General features: G+C 47.1%; 1 protein-coding gene across 2 annotated transcripts in view; it reads right to left on the bottom strand.

Moving 5' to 3' along the window:
* The window catches only part of nemp1 (nuclear envelope integral membrane protein 1), a 65,981-nt gene extending 49,527 nt beyond the window's left edge, over positions 1–16,454 (bottom strand). For both annotated transcript variants that reach the window (XM_038786637.1, XM_038786638.1), the window contains exons 1-2: positions 16,306–16,454; positions 5,382–5,503 (exon numbers count right to left, since the gene is read on the bottom strand). In XM_038786637.1, coding sequence (XP_038642565.1) covers positions 5,382–5,503; positions 16,306–16,417 — 234 coding nt within the window. In that variant the 5' untranslated portion in view covers positions 16,418–16,454. The remainder of the gene's footprint in view (positions 1–5,381; positions 5,504–16,305) is intronic.
* Positions 16,455–17,106: the final 652 nt, after the last annotated feature.

Raw genomic sequence — 17,106 nt, 5'->3', positions numbered from 1 at the left:
CACACACACACACACTACCTACCACTGGAGGTCACTATAGCACCAACATAACCAAAGGCCCTGAAATAGTCCTGTACTCACAAAATCACAGAATTGTTACGACGCAGGTGGTTATTTGGCCCATGGTGTCTGCACTGGCTCAGGGTGGCGCAGTGGTTAGCACTTTTGCCTCACAGTGCTGAGGACCTGGGTTCGATCCTGGCACTGGGTCACTGTCCGTGTGGAGTTTGCACATTCTCCCCGTGGCTGCATGGGTCTCACCCCTACAACTCAAAACGATGTACAGGGTAGGTGGATTGGCCACGCTAAATTTCCCCTTAATTGGAGAAGGAAAAAGAACTGGATACTCTAAATTTATATTTTTCTAAAGTGTCTGCATTGGCTCTCCAAACAAGCACCATGGTTCAGTACCATTCCCCTGCGTATTACTTGGATAGAAATCATCTAACGGCCTCTTGAATGCCTTGACTGCACCTGCCTCCACTACATTTCCAGACCCCGAACCACTCACTGTGTGAAAACATTTTTCTCACATCACATTTGCTTCTATTGCAAATCACAATCTGTGCCCCCGTTCTTGATCCTTTTACGAGCGGGAAGCTTCTCCCCATCAACTCTGTCCAGCCGCCCCCCCCCCCCCCCCCCCCCCCCCCCTCATGGTTTTGAACATCAATAAAATCGCTTCTCAGCTTCTTCTCCGCATCCATGGCAACTACCACCTCAGCCTTGCGCCCCTCCGCTGGCATCATAATTACATTAAGAAGCCGTCTAATGTTGGATGTCAGGTGCCTGCCCTTTACAAATCCCATCTGATCCTCCCCAATTATCTCTGGGACACAATTGTCTATTCGAGTGGCCAGGATCTTTGCCAATAATTTGGCATCTACATTCAAGAGGGAGATTGGCCTGTACGATCCACAGCTCTCCGGATCCTGGTCACGCTTCAGAATGAGAGAAATTGATGCCTGTGATAACGTTGGGGGGAGTACTCCCAGCTCCTTGGACTCGTTGAAAGCCTTAACCAGGAGCGGCCCCAGTAATCCAGAAAATTCCACTGGGAACACCAACCCACTTAAGCCCTCACTTCCACCCTATCCCTGTAACCGAATAACCCCTCCGAACCTTTTTGGTCACGAAGGGCAATTTATCATGGCCACTCCACCTAACCTGCACGTATTTGGACTGTGGGAGGAAACCGGAGCACCCGGAGGAAACCCACGCAGACTCCGCACAGAGAGTGACCCAGTGGGACCCTGGCGCTGTGAAACCACAGTGCTCTCCAGTTGTGCTACCGCGCTGTCCTCTTCACAGTTTATGATACTTCCAAGTTTCGTATCAACCACAAACTTTTAAATAGTTCCCTGTACACCAAGATCTAGATCATGAAGGTTCCAATACCAACCCCTGGGGAACTCTACTACAAACCTTCCTCCAGTCCGAAAAATATTCACTGACCATTACTCTCTGCATCCTATTACTCAGCCAATTTTGTATCCACGTTGCTACTGTCCCTTTTATTCCCTGAGATATAACTTATCTCCCAGGTCTGTTGTGTGACACGGTGTCAAATGCCTTCTGAAAGTCCAAGTACATCGCATCAACAGCATTACCCTCATCAACCCTTCTTGTTACTTCCTTAAAACACAAGTAGTTCAACACGATTTTCCCTTTAGAAATCCATGCTGGCTCTTCCTGATCGACCCACATTTTCCGATGTGCCGACTAATTCTATCCCAAATAAATGTTTCTAGAATCTTGACCACCTGTTAAACAGCCTGCCCTGTAATTGCTGGGGCTTTCCTTACAACCTTTTTTGAACAAGGATGCAAATTGTGCAATTCTCCAGTCCTCTGGCACCTTCCCCAAGCCTAGGGAAGACTGGAAGATTATGGCTAGTGCCCCTACAGTTTCCACTCTCATTTCCTTCGATATCCTTGGATGCATCTCATCTGGCCCCGGTGCCTTGTCAACTTTCATTGCCGGCAGTCTATTCAAACTTCCTCCTTAATAATTTTGAACCCTTCTAGTGACAGAGCTTCCTCCTCTGTCTCCATGTCCTGGGCAGCATCTACCTCCTTGGTAAAAACAGATGCAAATTATTCATTTAATACCTCAGCCATGCCCCTTCTTTTTCATCCTAATCGGCCCCACTCCTCCTTTAACCATTTATCTGCCTACAGAAGACATTGGGATTCCCCTTTATGTCAGCTGTCAGTCTTTTCTCATTATCCCCGTAAAATGATTTCTCACCTTTACTCTGAACCTTCTGTATTCCTCTTGGTTCTCAACTATATTTTCTACCTGACACCTGTCAAAAGAACAGTTTTTTTCTTCTCTCAATTCTTACCTCCTTTCCTCAGCTAGTGAGCTCTGCATTTGTTTGCTCCATCTTTTATTCCCTTCTCGTACGAGGGAATAAACCTCGATTGTGTCCAGACCACTTCGGTTTTGAAGGTATTCTACTGCTCACCTACAGATTTTCCCACCAACCTTTCATTCCAATCTAACCGGCCCAGCTCAATTCTTGCCCCGTTGAAGTCAGCTCTCTCCCAGTTAATTATTTTTACTCTGGATTACCTGCTATCCTTTTCTATCATCCCAAACCTTACGACACAATGATCACTGTCTGTTCTGTGTATAGATTCTGATTATGTAGCCAGGACAGACACATTGCTGACCAATGTTTAACAGATAGCTAGAACAACACAAACATTAGTCGGCCAAAATGTGAACAAGAGATTGGCCGGTTATTAATATATTGAAGTAATTATTACACGCACCTATTGATTTTAAAATGCACATACAGTGTGGACTTTTGAAAAAAACTATTTCTGAGGTTGTTGAGGCAGGTATGGGCATAAATTGCAGTGGTGCTGGCCACAATCTTCCAAACCTCCTTAAATAGAGGGGTGGTAGCAGAGGACTGCAGGATTGTTCGAAAAGAGAAGGATAAACCTGGACTAAAAGGTAGTCAGTGGGAATAGGTGGTGGGAAGCTTTTAGAAACATAGTTGATGAGAAAAATAACAACCACTTGAACAAGTACGGCCATTTAAAACAAATCTGTGCTGACTCTCCTTTAAGGGCAAATCATGTTTGACTGACCACATTGAGTTTTTTTTTGATGAGGCAGCAGAGAGGTTGAGGGTAGTGTATTTGATGTGTACATTGACTTTCAAAAGGGAAGCTCAGATTACTCAGTCTGTGGAGCATCAGGCTTTGAATCAGTGTCCAGGGTTCAAGTTCCTGTTTGTGCATTGTTTTTACTTCAATTTGTTGACCTTGTACGAAATGGAGAAGCACAAACAATTTTTCATGCCTGGCTAGCTCAGTTGGTACAGTACGCAAGTCTTAATCTCACAGTAGTTGATTCAAATCCTACATCCATTATTTATTATTTTTTGGGGGGGGGGTTCAAATCCCATCTTGTCAGATGGTGGAATTTAAAATCAATAAATAAAAATATAGCTTTCGGAATGAATTTGATAAAATACCACATTTTAGGCTCGTCAGCAGAATTGAAGTCCGTGGGATAGAAGTGAAAGCAGCCGCATCGATACAAAGTTGTAACAGGACCACCCTCATTTTGTACTTAATCCTCCTTTCAATAAAGAGCAAGATTCCCTTTCCTTTCTAATTACTTGTTGTAACTGCATGCAATCATGGCCAATCCAGCTAACCCGCACATCTTTGGACTGTGGGAGGAAACCGGAGCACCCGGAGGAAACCCACGCACACACGGGGAGGATGTGCAGACTCCACACAGACAGTGACCCAGCTGGGAATCGAACCTGGGACCCTGGAGCTGTGAAGCATTTATGCTAACCACCATGTTACCGTGCTGCCCCTTGCTACCGTGCTGCTATAGTTTCTATATATGTTCACGCTCAACTTTGCTTTGTACAAAAGTAAAAACCCTAATAAAATCATTTTGAAAAAGAACTCCAATAAATTGGTGAAACATGATTTTCCTTTTACAAAACTGATGAGGCAGCCTGGTTGTATTATGTTTTAAATATTCTGCTACTACTTCCTTAATAATAGATTCCAGCAACTTCCCAATCACAGATGTTAGGCTGATTGGCCTATAGTTTCCAGATTTCTATTTCTTTCCTTTTTGAGTAGAGGTTGGGGTTTTCCAAACTGCTGGGACCTTTCCAGAATCGATAGAAATTTGGAAGGTTACAACCAACACATTCACTAAAGTATGATTTAGAACGCTTGTTACATTAAAGGCGAGATATAAATACAACTTATGGTGGTTGAGAAATTCAGGAAATCACAAAACTAATTTTAGAATTTTCATGTGACTGTCCCTAAAGTTAAGAGCTCACTGCATGGTTTTTGGCAGCGGGATTGGTGGAACAAATGACGTGTCTCCAGTCTCTCGTGTCTCTAAATAGTGATGGCAGTTGGCAGCACTGCATTAAAATGGCAGCAAAGATTTACAGAATTATGTCAAGGGATTGTCAACTACTAGAAACAGCCAGAGCGGCACGGTGGCACAGTGGTTAGCACTGCAGCTTCACAGCGCCAGGGTTAATTTCTGGCCCCGGGTGACTGTGTGGGGTTTGCATTTTCTCTCCGTGTCTGCGGGGGTTTCCTACCACATACAGTGCAGAAGGAGGCCATTCAGCCCATCGAGTCTGCACCAACCGACTTAAGCTCTCACTTCCACCCTACCCCCGTAACCTAATAACCCCCTCCTAACCTGTTTGGTCACTAAGGGCAATTTATCATGGCCAATCCACCTCACCTGCACGTCTTTGGACTGTGGGAGGAAACCGGAGCACCCGGAGGAAACCCACACAGACACGGGGAGAACGTGCAGACTCCACACAGACAGTGACTCAGTGGGGAATCAAACCTGGGACCCCGCACTGTGAAACCACAGTGCTCTCCACTTGTGCTACCGTGCTGCCCACAGTCCAAAGATGTTGCGGTTAGGGGGATTGGCCATGCTAAATTGCCCCTTAGTGTCCAAAAGGCTAGGTTGGGTTATGGGGATAAGGTGGAATAGGGCTTAACTAGAGTGCTCTTTCCAAGGGCCGGTGCAGACTCGATGGGCCGAATGGTCTCCTTCTGCACTGTAAATTTTAAAAGTGAAATGCTCTCATCTTTCTTGCGTTCTCCAGTTCACTACCTCCTGCACCAGACTTGTGTTTCTTCTCAAGGCAACCCAAGAGATGTGGAGAAATTACATACAGGAGAAGCTCACGATCTAATGTTTTGAAATAATCTACTGGAACTACAGCACAATATGGCAACACACACACACCTTCCAGATTATTCTTCAAAAGCAAAGGTGGCAGGTACAGCACATTGCTCCAACTCCCATCCAACAGGTTCACAGGTTGCAGTACAGCTTACATGGTCTCTTACCTGAATCCGGGTCCAGATCTCTTTCCATCCAGGTAACAGAGCATTCTTAAAGCAAAAGCTGCGTTGTTCAACAGAATGATAGGTTTTGTCTTCTGTAATGTACATAATATTCCTATTTTCTCCTGTTAATAAATGTTCCAACAACAGGACCAAAATTAGTACTGACTGAACATCTGGAAAGTATTTCTGTAAAACATTAGAGGCTGACATCCAAACCAACTCTTACTGAGACGCTCCCAAAGGGGGAGACAAGGTGAGAGTACAGTTGCCAATCCAGTCATAGATAGGGATAGAAGTAATCAGAGGGCAAAGGCAATTCTACTTCAGTGTGCCTCCTAGCATCATTACAATACACAAAGCAGCCGCCATCACCACTATCAATATAGATAGCAGCAAGTTTCCCAATTCAGGCAGCACGGTGGCGCAGTGGTTAGCACAGCGGCCTCACGCCGCCGAGGTCCCAGGTTCGATCCCAGCCCCGGGTCACTGTCCGTATGGAGTTTGCACATTCTCCCCGTGTTTGCGTGGGTTTCACCCCCATGACCCAAAGATGTGCAGGGCAGGTGGATTGGCCATGCTAAATTGCCCCATAATTGGAAAAATGAATTGGGTTCTCTAATTTTATTTTTAAAAAGTTTCCCAATTCGAGAACCAAAGCCAGCACAGATAGAGAGACAGCAAACAGAGTGATTCAAAAGAGACATGGCATTTTGCATTGAACTGCAGTATCTTGTTAACACATGCTCAGTAAAAAACCCTTATCCAAGGGTCGAGGTTCCCCTGTGAAATCTAGCAGGGAAAAGTTATCAGGAAGAAAACAAAATGCACGGAGGCTTGTCCTCCCAACTCGCTGCAGCAGCTTTCAAACAAAAGCTGGAGCATGAGCAGACAACCCACATCCTGGCCCCAAAAATGCTCTTCTGAGCCAAAGCTGTGGAATTGTATCAGCGGCCTGGAATGACCGCTATTCCCAACCTTCCCTCCCCTCAGTGTGGAGAAACTGCCATTTACTGCTTCCCGACAACAGCAGCAGGTCAACAAACTAGCATTTCACAGAACATGGGTGCTTGCAATGATGTATGTGTGTGTGTGTTGTGGGGTGGGGAGGATTTATTAATGTCTTTTCATGTCAAGACATTGTAAATACATTCAAAGAAAACCAGCGGAGGGCAGCACGATGGTGCAGTGGCTATCACTGGAACTACGGAGAGGAGGACCCGGGTTCGAATCCTGGGCCTGGGTCACGGTCCATGTGAGTTTGCACATTCTCCCCGTGTCTGCATGGGTTTCACCCCCACAATCCAAAGATGGGCAGGGTAGGTGGATTGAACACACGAAATTGCCCCTTAATTGGAAAAAATAATTGGGTACTTTAAATTTATAAAATAAACATTGACTGCAAACCCAATGAAATCTCAGGGCAAACATGTACACGGTAAACACCTGCAGATTAGCACCCACTGTCCCCCGCCCGCTCCCCACAGCTGTTGAATCATTACCCTCCATGTTGAACACCAATTAGAGGAAGCACTGAGGGCGGTAAGGCCACAGAATGTACGTGTGGAGTTTGCACATTCTCCCCGTGTCTGCGTAGGCTTCACCCCCACAACCCAAAAGATGTGCAGATTAGGTTGACTGGTCATGCTAAATTGCCCCTTAATTAGAAAACCCAAATTCTTTTTTCCAAATTTACTTTTTTTTAAAAATGAAATGAAAAAATGAAATGAAAATCGCTTATTGTCACGAGTAGGCTCCAATGAAGTTACTGTGAAAAGCCCCTAGTCGCCACATTCCGGCGCCTGTTCGGGGAAGCTGTTACGGGAATCGAACCGTGCTGCTGGCCTGCTTTCAAAGCCAGCGATTTAGCCCTGTGCTAAACAGCCTCTCAAAATGACTCTGGAAGGGGGTTTTCGATGTCCATCACCAATAGTGGCTTGGTAGTACCACCGCAAACAGAGGTTGCTCGGTCCTAAAGGACATAGCTGCTTGACTGGGTCTGCAGCAGGTGGTAAGGGAACCAACAAGAGGGAAAAACCTACTTGACCTCATCCTCACCAATTTACCTGTCACAGATGCATCAGTCCATGACAGCATCGGTAGAAGTGACCACCTTGTGGAGATAAAGTCACATCTTCACTTTCAGGATACCCTCCATCGTGTTGTCTGGCACGACCACCATGCCAAATGGGGTAGATTCAGAACAAATCTAGCAACTCAAAACTGGGCATCAATGAGGTGCTGTGGACCATCAGCAGCAGCAGAATTGCACTCGATCGCTATCTGGAACCTCATTGCCCAGCATATCCCACACTCTACTATTACCACCAAGCCAGGGGATCAACCCTGGTTCAATGAAGAGTGCTGGAGGGCATGCCAGGAGCAACATCAGGCATACCAAAAAATGAGGTGTACACCTGGTGAAGCTACAACACAGGACGACTCGTGTGCCAAACAACATAAGTAGCAAGTGATAGATAGAGCTAAGCGATCCCAGAACTACTAGATCAGATCTAAGCTCTGCAGTCCTGACATATCCTGTCGTGATGGTGGTGGACAATTAAACAACTCACTGGAGGAGGAGGCTTCACAAATATCCCCATCCTCAATGATGGAGGAGCCCAGCACATCGGTGCACAAAAACAAAAGCCTGAAGTATTTGCTCCAATCTTCAGCCAGAAGTGCCGAGTGAATCTCATCTCCTCCTGAGGTCCCCAGCATCACATCTTCAGCCAATACAATTCACTCTACTTGATATCAAGAAACAGCTGAAGGCAGTGGATACTACAAAGGCAGTGGGTCCTGACAATATTCCCGCAATGGTACTGAAGACCTATGCTGCAGAACTTGCCGTGCCCCTAACCAAGCTACTCTAGTACATCTACAACATTGGCATCAACCCAGCAACTTGGATATCTACCCAGGTACGTCCTGTATACAAAAGGTAGGACAAATCCAACTTGGCCGATCTACTCTCAGTAAAGTGATAAAAGGGGCCAGCTGTCAAGCAGCACTTACCCAGCAATAACCTGCTCACGGACACTCAAGTTTTGGCTCTGCCAGAGTCGCTTGTGGCAAATGGAGGATTTTTAGGAATATTGGATTCCAAACACGTACGTGGCCATTTAAGAGTTTAAAGCCTGGGATGAGAGTGTGTTTGACTGCAGAGGTCATGTTTTTTTTTTTTTTAAATCCTATTTTGCAGGATCTGGGAGCTTTTAGGAGCCGGAAGGTGAAATTGACCAGAGGAATGTGTTTTTCAGTCTGGGCTAATGCACTGTGGGTTAACTGGGGAAAGTTACCCAGAACCAGACATATCAGCAGACTCCACACTTATGGATGATGTAACGGAGACTAGGCAAGAGGAGACAGAGGTGTTATATGCAAGGTTTACCAAAAGTGATCATTCAGGCACAAAAAGAAGCATTTAAAGATATGCACTAGCTCTGCTGGAGCTGACAGAAATGGAACCAGTAAAGAGCAATGCAACAAAGTTGGGTCACTGGAGTAATGAACAAGTCAGCAAAATATTTGAGCAAGGACAAGATGCTGTAACTACACTCACACAGATCAAGTATTGTTCATCTGGGTGGCACGTTGGCACAGTGGGTAGCACTGTTGCTTCACAGCGCCAGGGATCCGGGTTCGATTCCCGGCTTGGGTCACTGTCTGTGCGGAGTCTGCACGTTCTCCCTGTGCCTGCGTGGGTTTCCTCCAGGTGCTCCGGTTTCCTTTCACAAGTCCCAAAAGACGTGCTTGTTAGGCGAATTGGACATTCTGAATTCTCCCTCATTGCCGGAGTGTGGCAACTAGGGATTTTCACATTAACTTCACTGCAGTGTTAATGTAAGCCTACTTGTGACACTAATAAAGATTATGACATGCGCCATAGTTTGCCAATAATATCTCTATTCCATTCTTCTGCCCCTGTTTAATACGTTTAAAGCCAAGTGATTTCCCCACCAGGGCTATGTGCTACACCTCCCCGCTGCAGCAAGATATTTCCACCCATGGAATATCATAGGCAAGAATCCATGAAGCTATCGATCTGGGCACTTTAAGAAAGGGTGATTAGATTTGTGATTTCAACATTAAACTTTTAGACAGTTGCACAAAGCTCAAATCTTAAGACAAAAATATAGAAAACAATTTGGAAGTTTATTAAATTGAATAACGTGGTAACTTTGTTACCATAAGGTACACTAAAGAGTTTGCATTATTTTCAATTAAACCTGTGATGATTAGGAATAAATAGGAGATTTAAATTCTGATCGAGTTCCCCGAACTAAATTCTCATTTCCCAACTAATGCACATTTGCCATATACAGCACCTTACTATCTCTCAAAAACCTACCCCGGCATTTCACAAAACAAATTGCTACCAAATGTCATTACTTATGTAAGAAAAGGTGCCAGCTATTTTACCACAGCAATATCGCACAAAAAGGTACAAGATGAGTGACCACTTATAGAACATAGTACAGGCCCTTCAGCCCACGATGTTGTGCCGAACTAGTCTGAAACTAAGATCAAATCAATCTACTCCCAATCATTCTAGTGCACTCCATATGCCTATCAAATAACCGCTTGAAAGTTCCTAAAGACTCCACGAAAAGACTCCACGACTATAGCTGGGAGTGCATTCCACGCCCCAACCACTCTCTGAATAAAGAGCCTACCTCTGACATCCCTCCGCTATCTTCCACCATGAACCTTATAGTTATGCCCCCTTGTAACAGCTACATCCACTCGAGGAAAAAGTCGCTGAATGTCCACTCTATCTAGCCCTCTCATCATCTTATACACCTCAATTAAGTCATCTCTCATCCTCCTTCGCTCCAATGAGAAAAGCCCTAGCTCCCTCAACCTTTCCTCATAAAACCTACCGTCCAATCCAGGCAGCATCCTGGTAAATCATCTTTGCACCCTTTCCAATGCTTCCACATCCTTCCTATAATGAGGTGACCAGAACTGCACACAATACTCCAAATGTGGTCTAACCAAGGTCGTACAGTTGCAGCATAACCTCAAGTCTCTTAAACTCAATCCCCCTGTTAATAAATGCTAACACACTATAGGCTTTCTTCACGGCTCTATCCACTTGGGTGGCAACTTTCAGAGATCTATGGACGTGAACTCCGAGAAATCCCTCCTCCTCCACATTCTTCAGAACCCTGCAATCCACATTCAACTTTGTCCTACCAAAATGAATCACCTCGCACTTATCAGGGTTAAACTCCATCTGCCATTTTTCAGCCCAGCTCTGCATCCCATCAACGTCTCTTTGCAGCCGACAACAGCCCTCCACATTATCCACTACTCCACCAATCTTGGCGTCATCAGCAAATTTACTAACCCAACCTTCAACTCCTTCATCCAAGTCACTGATAAAAATCACAAATAGCAGAGGACCCATCACTGATCCCTGTGGTACACCGCTGGTAACTGGTCTCCAGGATGAAAATTTACTATTTACCACCACCTTCTGTCTTCTATGTGATAGCCAGTTACTTATCCAATTGGCCAAATTTCCCTCTATCCCACACCTCCTTACTTTCTGCATGAGCCGAACCTTATCAAACGCCTTACTAAAATCCATGTATACGACATCAACTGCTCTACCTTCATCTATGTACTAAGCGGGCATCCTGAAGGGGGAGGGCAAACAGGCAGAGGTCGTTGCACATATTGATACCAACGACATAGGCAGGAAGGGGCATGAGGTCCTGCAGCAGGAGCTCAGGGAGCTAGGCAGAAAGTTAAAAGACAGGACCTCTAGGGTTGTAATCTCGGGATTACTCCCTGTGCCACGTGCCAGTGAGGCTAGTAATAGGAAGATAGAGCAGCTAAACATGTGGCTAAACAGCTGGTGTAGGAGGGAGGGTTTCCGTTATCTGGACCACTGGGAGCTCTTCCGGGGCAGGTGTGACCTGTATAAGAACGGGCTGCATCTAAACTGGTGAAGCATAAATATCCTGGCCGCGAGGTTTGCTAGTGTCACACGGGAGGGTTTAAACTAGTATGGTAGGGGGGTGGGTACCGGAGCAATAGGTCAGGAGGTGAAAGCATTGAGGGAGAACTAGGGAATAGGGCCAGTATTGCTCTGAGGCAGAGCAGACAGGGGGATGTTGCTGAACACAGCGGGTCTGGTGGTCTGAAGTGCATATGTTTTAATGCAAGAAGTATTACGGGTATGGCAGATGAATTTAGAGCTTGGATTAGTACTTGGAACTATGATGTTGTTGCAGAGACCTGGTTGAGGGAAGGACAGGATTGGCAGCTAAACGTTCCAGGATTTAGATGTTTCAGGCGGGATAGAGGGGGATGTAAAAGGGGTGGCGGAGTTGCGCTACTGATTAGGGAGACTATCACAGCTGTACTGTGAGAGGACACCTCAGAGGGCAGTGAGGCTATATGGGTAGAAATCAGGAATAAGAAAGGTGCAGTCACAATGTTGGGGGTTTACTACAGGCCTCCCAACAGCCAGCGGGAGAGAGAGGAGCAGATAGGTAGACAGATTTTGGAAAAGAGTAAAAACAACAGGGTTGTTGTGATAGGAGACTTCAACTTCCCCAATATTGACTGGGACTTACTTAGTGCTCGGGGCTTAGACGGGGACGAGTTTGTAAGGAGCATCCAGTAGGGCTTCTTAAAACAATATGTTGACAGTCCAACTAGGGAAGAGGCTGTACTGGACCTGGTATTGGGGAATGAGCCTGGCCAGGTGGTAGAAGTTTCAGTAGGGGAGCATTTCGGGAACAGTGGCCACAATTCAGTAAGTTTTAAAGTGCTGGTGGACAAGGATAAGAGTGGCCCTAGGGTGAATGTGCTAATTTGGGGGAAGGCTAATTCTAACAATATTAGGCAGGAACTGAAGAACCTAGATTGGGGGCGGATGTTTGAGGGGAAATCAACATCTGACATGTGGGAGGCTTTCAAGTGTCAGTTGAAAGTAATTCAGGACCGGCATGTTCGTTCCTGTGAGGAAGAAGGATAAATACGGCAAATTTCAGGAACCTTGGCTAACGAGAGATATTGTAGGCCTCGTCAAAAAGAAAAAGGAGGCATTTGCCAGGGCTAGAAGGTTGGGAACAGACGAAGCCTGTATGGAATATGAGGAAAGTAGGAAGGAACTTAAGCAAGGAGTCAGGAGGACTGGAAGGGGTCACGAAAAGTCATTGGCAAATAGGGTTAAGGAAAATCCCACAGCTTTTTACACGTACATAAAAAGCAAGAGGGTAACCAGGGAAAGGGTTGACCCACTGAAGGATAGGCAAGGGAATCTATGTGTGGAGCCAGAGGAAATGGGCACGGTACTAAATGAATACTTTGCATCAGTATTCACCAAAGAGAAGGAATTGGTGGATGTTGAGTCTGGAGAAGGGTGGTTAGATAGCCTGGGTCACATTGAGATCCAAAAAGATGAGGTATTGGGTGTCTTGAAAAATATTAAGGTCGATAAGTCCCCAGGGCCTGATGGGATCTACCCCAGAATACTGAAGGAGGCTAGAGAGGAAATTGCTGAGGCCTTGACAAAAATCTTTGGATCCACACTGTCTTCAGGTGATGTCCCGGAACTGGAGAATAGCCAATGTTGTTCCTTTGTTTAAGAAGGGTAGCAACTGGGGACGATCAGACAGAGTTCATGAAAGGCAGGCAGCTGACAGCTAACTTGAGAAGATTGCTCAATGTGATCATGATGCCCCCAACGGGCAAGGAGGTGGAGGTAGTGGTGGCAATGGACACTGAGAAGGCCTTCGATCGGGTGGAGTGGGGCTCTGTGGGAGGTGCTCGGACGGTTTGGGTTCGGGGAGGGGCTGGTGAATTGGGTCAGACTATTTTACCAGGCCCCAAAAGCTAGCGTTAGGACGAATAGGGTAGTGTCAGATTATTTCAGACTAAATTGCGGGACCAGACAGGGATGCCCACTCTCCCCGTTGCTGTTTGCGCTGGTCATAGAGCCGTTGGCAATTGCATTGAGAGCTGCAAAGGGATGGAAGGGAATGGCCAGGGGCGGGGTGGAACATATGGTTTCTCTCTATGCGGACGCCCTGCTCCTGTGCGTGTCGGACCCTCTGGCCGGGATGGAAAATATACTGGAAACACTGAGGAAGTTCGGCCGGTTTTCAGGGTACAAATTAAATATGGCCAAGAGTGAGATATTTGTGGTGCAGGCAAGGGGCCAGGAGAATAGACTGAAGGAGCTGCTATTTAGGCTGGTTGAGGAAAGTTTTCAGTACTTGGGGATACAGGTGGCACGAGACTGGGGCAGGTTGCACAAGTTAAATTTGACCAGGGTGGTGGAACAAATGAAGAGGGAGTTTTGGAGATGGGATGCACTCCCGCTGACACTGGCAGGGAGGGTGCAGACTGTAAAGATGACAATCCTCCCTAGATTCCTGTTCATCTTCCAGTGCCTCCCGATCTTTATCCCACAGTCCTTCTTCAAAAGGACTGCCAAATCATCATGAGCTTTGTCTGGGCGGGAAAATCCCCGCGGGTGAAGAAGGCGATGCTTGAGAGGAGCCGCAGCGAGGGAGGGCTGGCATTGCCGAGTCTGATCAACTACTACTGGGCGGCTAACATAGCCATGATAAGGAAGTGGATGGTGGGTACGGGGTCTATTTGGGAGCGGGTGGAGGCTGCTTCGTGCAGGGGCACCAGTTTGGCAGCCCTGGTCACGGCTCCCCTACCGCTGTCACCGGCCAGGTACTCCACCAGCCCGGTAGTGGGGGCGGCCCTGCGGATATGGGGCCAGTGGAGGAGGCGTGAGGGGCAAGACTTACCCCTCACAAATCCGTGCTGACTATCCTGGATTAAGCTGTATCTTTCCAAATGATCATAATTCCTATCGCTCAGGACCCTTTCCAATAATTTACCTATGACCGAAATGAGACTAACCGGCCTATAATTCCCAGGGTTTCCCTATTCCCTTTCTTGAACAAGGGGACAGCATTCACCTCTTTCCAGTCTTCTGGTACTATTCTTGTAGAGAGTGAGGACATAAAGATTAAGGCCAAAGGTTCTTCAATCTCATCCCTCGCCTCCCAAAGAATCCTAGGACATATCCCACCAGGCCCAGGGGACTTATCTATCCTCAGGCTTCTCAAAATTTCTAACACATCTTCCTTCCAAATATATATCTGTATCACACTATCCTCCTCAACAACATGGCCTCTCTCCTTTGTCAACACTGAAGAAAAGTATTCATTTAGGGCCTCTCCTATATCTTCAGACTCCATGGACACGTTCCCACTACTGTCCTTGACCAGCCCTAACTTCACCTTGGTCATTCTTTTATTCCTCACAAAAGTGGAAAAAGCCTTGGGGGTTTTCCTTGATCCTACCCGCCAAGGACTTCTCATGCCCCCTCCTAGCTCTCCTGAGCCCTTTCTTGAGCTCCTTCCTAGATATCTTGTGTCCCTCAAGTGCCCGAACTGAACCTTGTTTTCTCATCCTTACATAAGCCCCCTTCTTCCTTTTGACAAGACATTCAACCTCTTTTGTAAACCATGGTTCCCTCACTCGACCTTTTTTCTCCCTGCCTGACAGGGACATTGGGTAGCACGGTAGCATAGTGGTTAGCACAATTGCTTCACAGCTCCAGGGTCCCAGGTGCGATTCCCAGCTTGGGTCACCGTCTGTGTGGAGTTTGCACGTTCTCCCCATGTGTGCGTGGGTTTCCTCCGGGTGCTCCAGATTCCTCCCACAGTCCAAAGATGTGCAGGTTAGGTGGATTGGCTATGCTAAATTGCCCTTAGTCTTAGGTGGGGTGACTGGGTTATGGGGATAGGGTGGAGGTGTGGGTTTGGGTAGGGGGTGCTCTTTCCAAGAGCCAGTGTAGACTCGATGGGCCGAATGGCCTCCTTCTGCACTGTAAATTCTATGAAACATACATATCAAGGACATGTAGTATTTGCTCCTTGAACAAGCTCCACACCTCAACTCCCCAATTCTTGCCTAATTGCATTGTAATTACCCTTCCCCCAGTTATAAACCTATCTCTCTTCATTGCTATAGAGAAAGTCAATGAATTGTGGTCACTATCTCCAAAGTGCTCTCCTACAACCAAATCTAACACTTGGCCTGGTTCATTACCCAGTACCAAATCCAATGTGCCCCGCCTCTTGTCGGTCTATCCACATATTGTGTGAGGAAACCCTCCTGCACACACTGGATAAAAACAGCCCCATCCAAACTATTCGAATTATTATGGTTCGAGTGGCACTGGTAAACGGAGGAATGTTGTCTGGGTTTCTGAGAGAACACCCTGCTTTTCCTGAAGTAGAGCAGGCCTTAATTTAACATCACATCAGAAGGATATTTCTGATTTTAAAAAGGGTTAAAGGGATGTGGTTAAAGGGAGGTGGAATTGAGACCAGGAAGAAATCAGCCATGATCTGATTGAATGGCAGAGCAGGCTCGAAGGGCTGAATTGACGACTTCTGCTCCTAATTCCTAGGGTCCTGGGACAGTTCTGCCAACAGTGCCACTAACTGTCAAGAATGCACCATACAAGAATACCAGCTTGCATGGTGCCCTGGAATCCAGGAGCAGGGCTTAACCACACAATGTGTGGCTACTCTGTGCTGAGTTAGCATATTATCCAGGATGGCAGGCAGAGTTTTTGATCACCATGGGACGAGTGCCCCTCTGCTGGAAAATGAGTGGGTTATGCCAGGATGAAATGAGTGGGTTGATGCCCCCCCAAATACTGAAAGAACTCGTCAAACACAGGGTCTCTGGGCAAGCATGGCTGAGGTACCAGTTGAGGTACGGGGGGGGGGGGGTCCAGGGCAGAGAGAGACCTGGCAGATCACCCGGGCACGGTGGCTATGCCATCGTCAGCAGCCGCGGTGCCAGCTTGACCGGCCTCATTCCGAAGTGAACTTTGGCCCTGACCCCCAGAAGCTTTCCCTTTCCGTACCTGAGGCGGCCGCACAAACCCGTGTGACCAAAAACAAATAAGCGGCGGCAATGAAGAGCGCGCGCCGGCTTTTCAGCGGCAAACCGCGGAGACAGTTCATCCGTCCCGCCATCGGGCAGCTCGGGCCCCACACACGATGACGCTGCAGCCTGCCGGGGGCGGGGCCTCGGGCACTGCCTGACTGCCAGGTGCCTCCACCAATCACCCACTCTCATTCCTTCAAACCCCAACGGCCCTCTGCGCTTTCAGCCAATAGGGAAGAGGTAGAGGCGGACTTCCTCATTTGAATGCTGAGCCAGGTGGGGAGTGATTGACAGCAACAACTGCCAGGAGCTTTCAAGGGGTAATTTTTATTTCTTTCCCATTTTTTCTTCTGAATAAACTATTGCTGGGACCAACCACATTGGCAATTGCTCAATGGTATATCTCCCACAAAAACACACAATACTGGACAATCTCAGCAGGTCTGACAGCCTCTGTGGAGAGAGAAGGGAGCTGACATTTAGAACATAGAACAGTACAGCACAGAACAGGCCCTTTGGCCCTCGATGTTGTGCCGAGCAATGATCACCCTACTCAAACCCACGTATCCACCCTATACCCGTAACCCAACAACCCCCCCCAACCTTACTTTTATTAGGACACTACGGGCAATTTATCATGGCCAATCCACCTAACCCGCACATCTTTGGACTGTGGGAGGAAACCGGAGCACCCGGAGGAAACCCACGCAGACACGGGGAGGACGTGCAGACTCCACACAGACAGTGACCCAGCCGGGAACCGAACCTGGGACCCTGG

Source organism: Scyliorhinus canicula, chromosome 28 (genome assembly GCF_902713615.1).
Source record: "Scyliorhinus canicula chromosome 28, sScyCan1.1, whole genome shotgun sequence".
Classification (NCBI taxonomy): domain Eukaryota; kingdom Metazoa; phylum Chordata; class Chondrichthyes; order Carcharhiniformes; family Scyliorhinidae; genus Scyliorhinus; species Scyliorhinus canicula.
The sequence above is the reverse complement of the archived record's forward strand: the minus strand, read 5'-3'. Positions and strand labels throughout refer to the sequence as shown.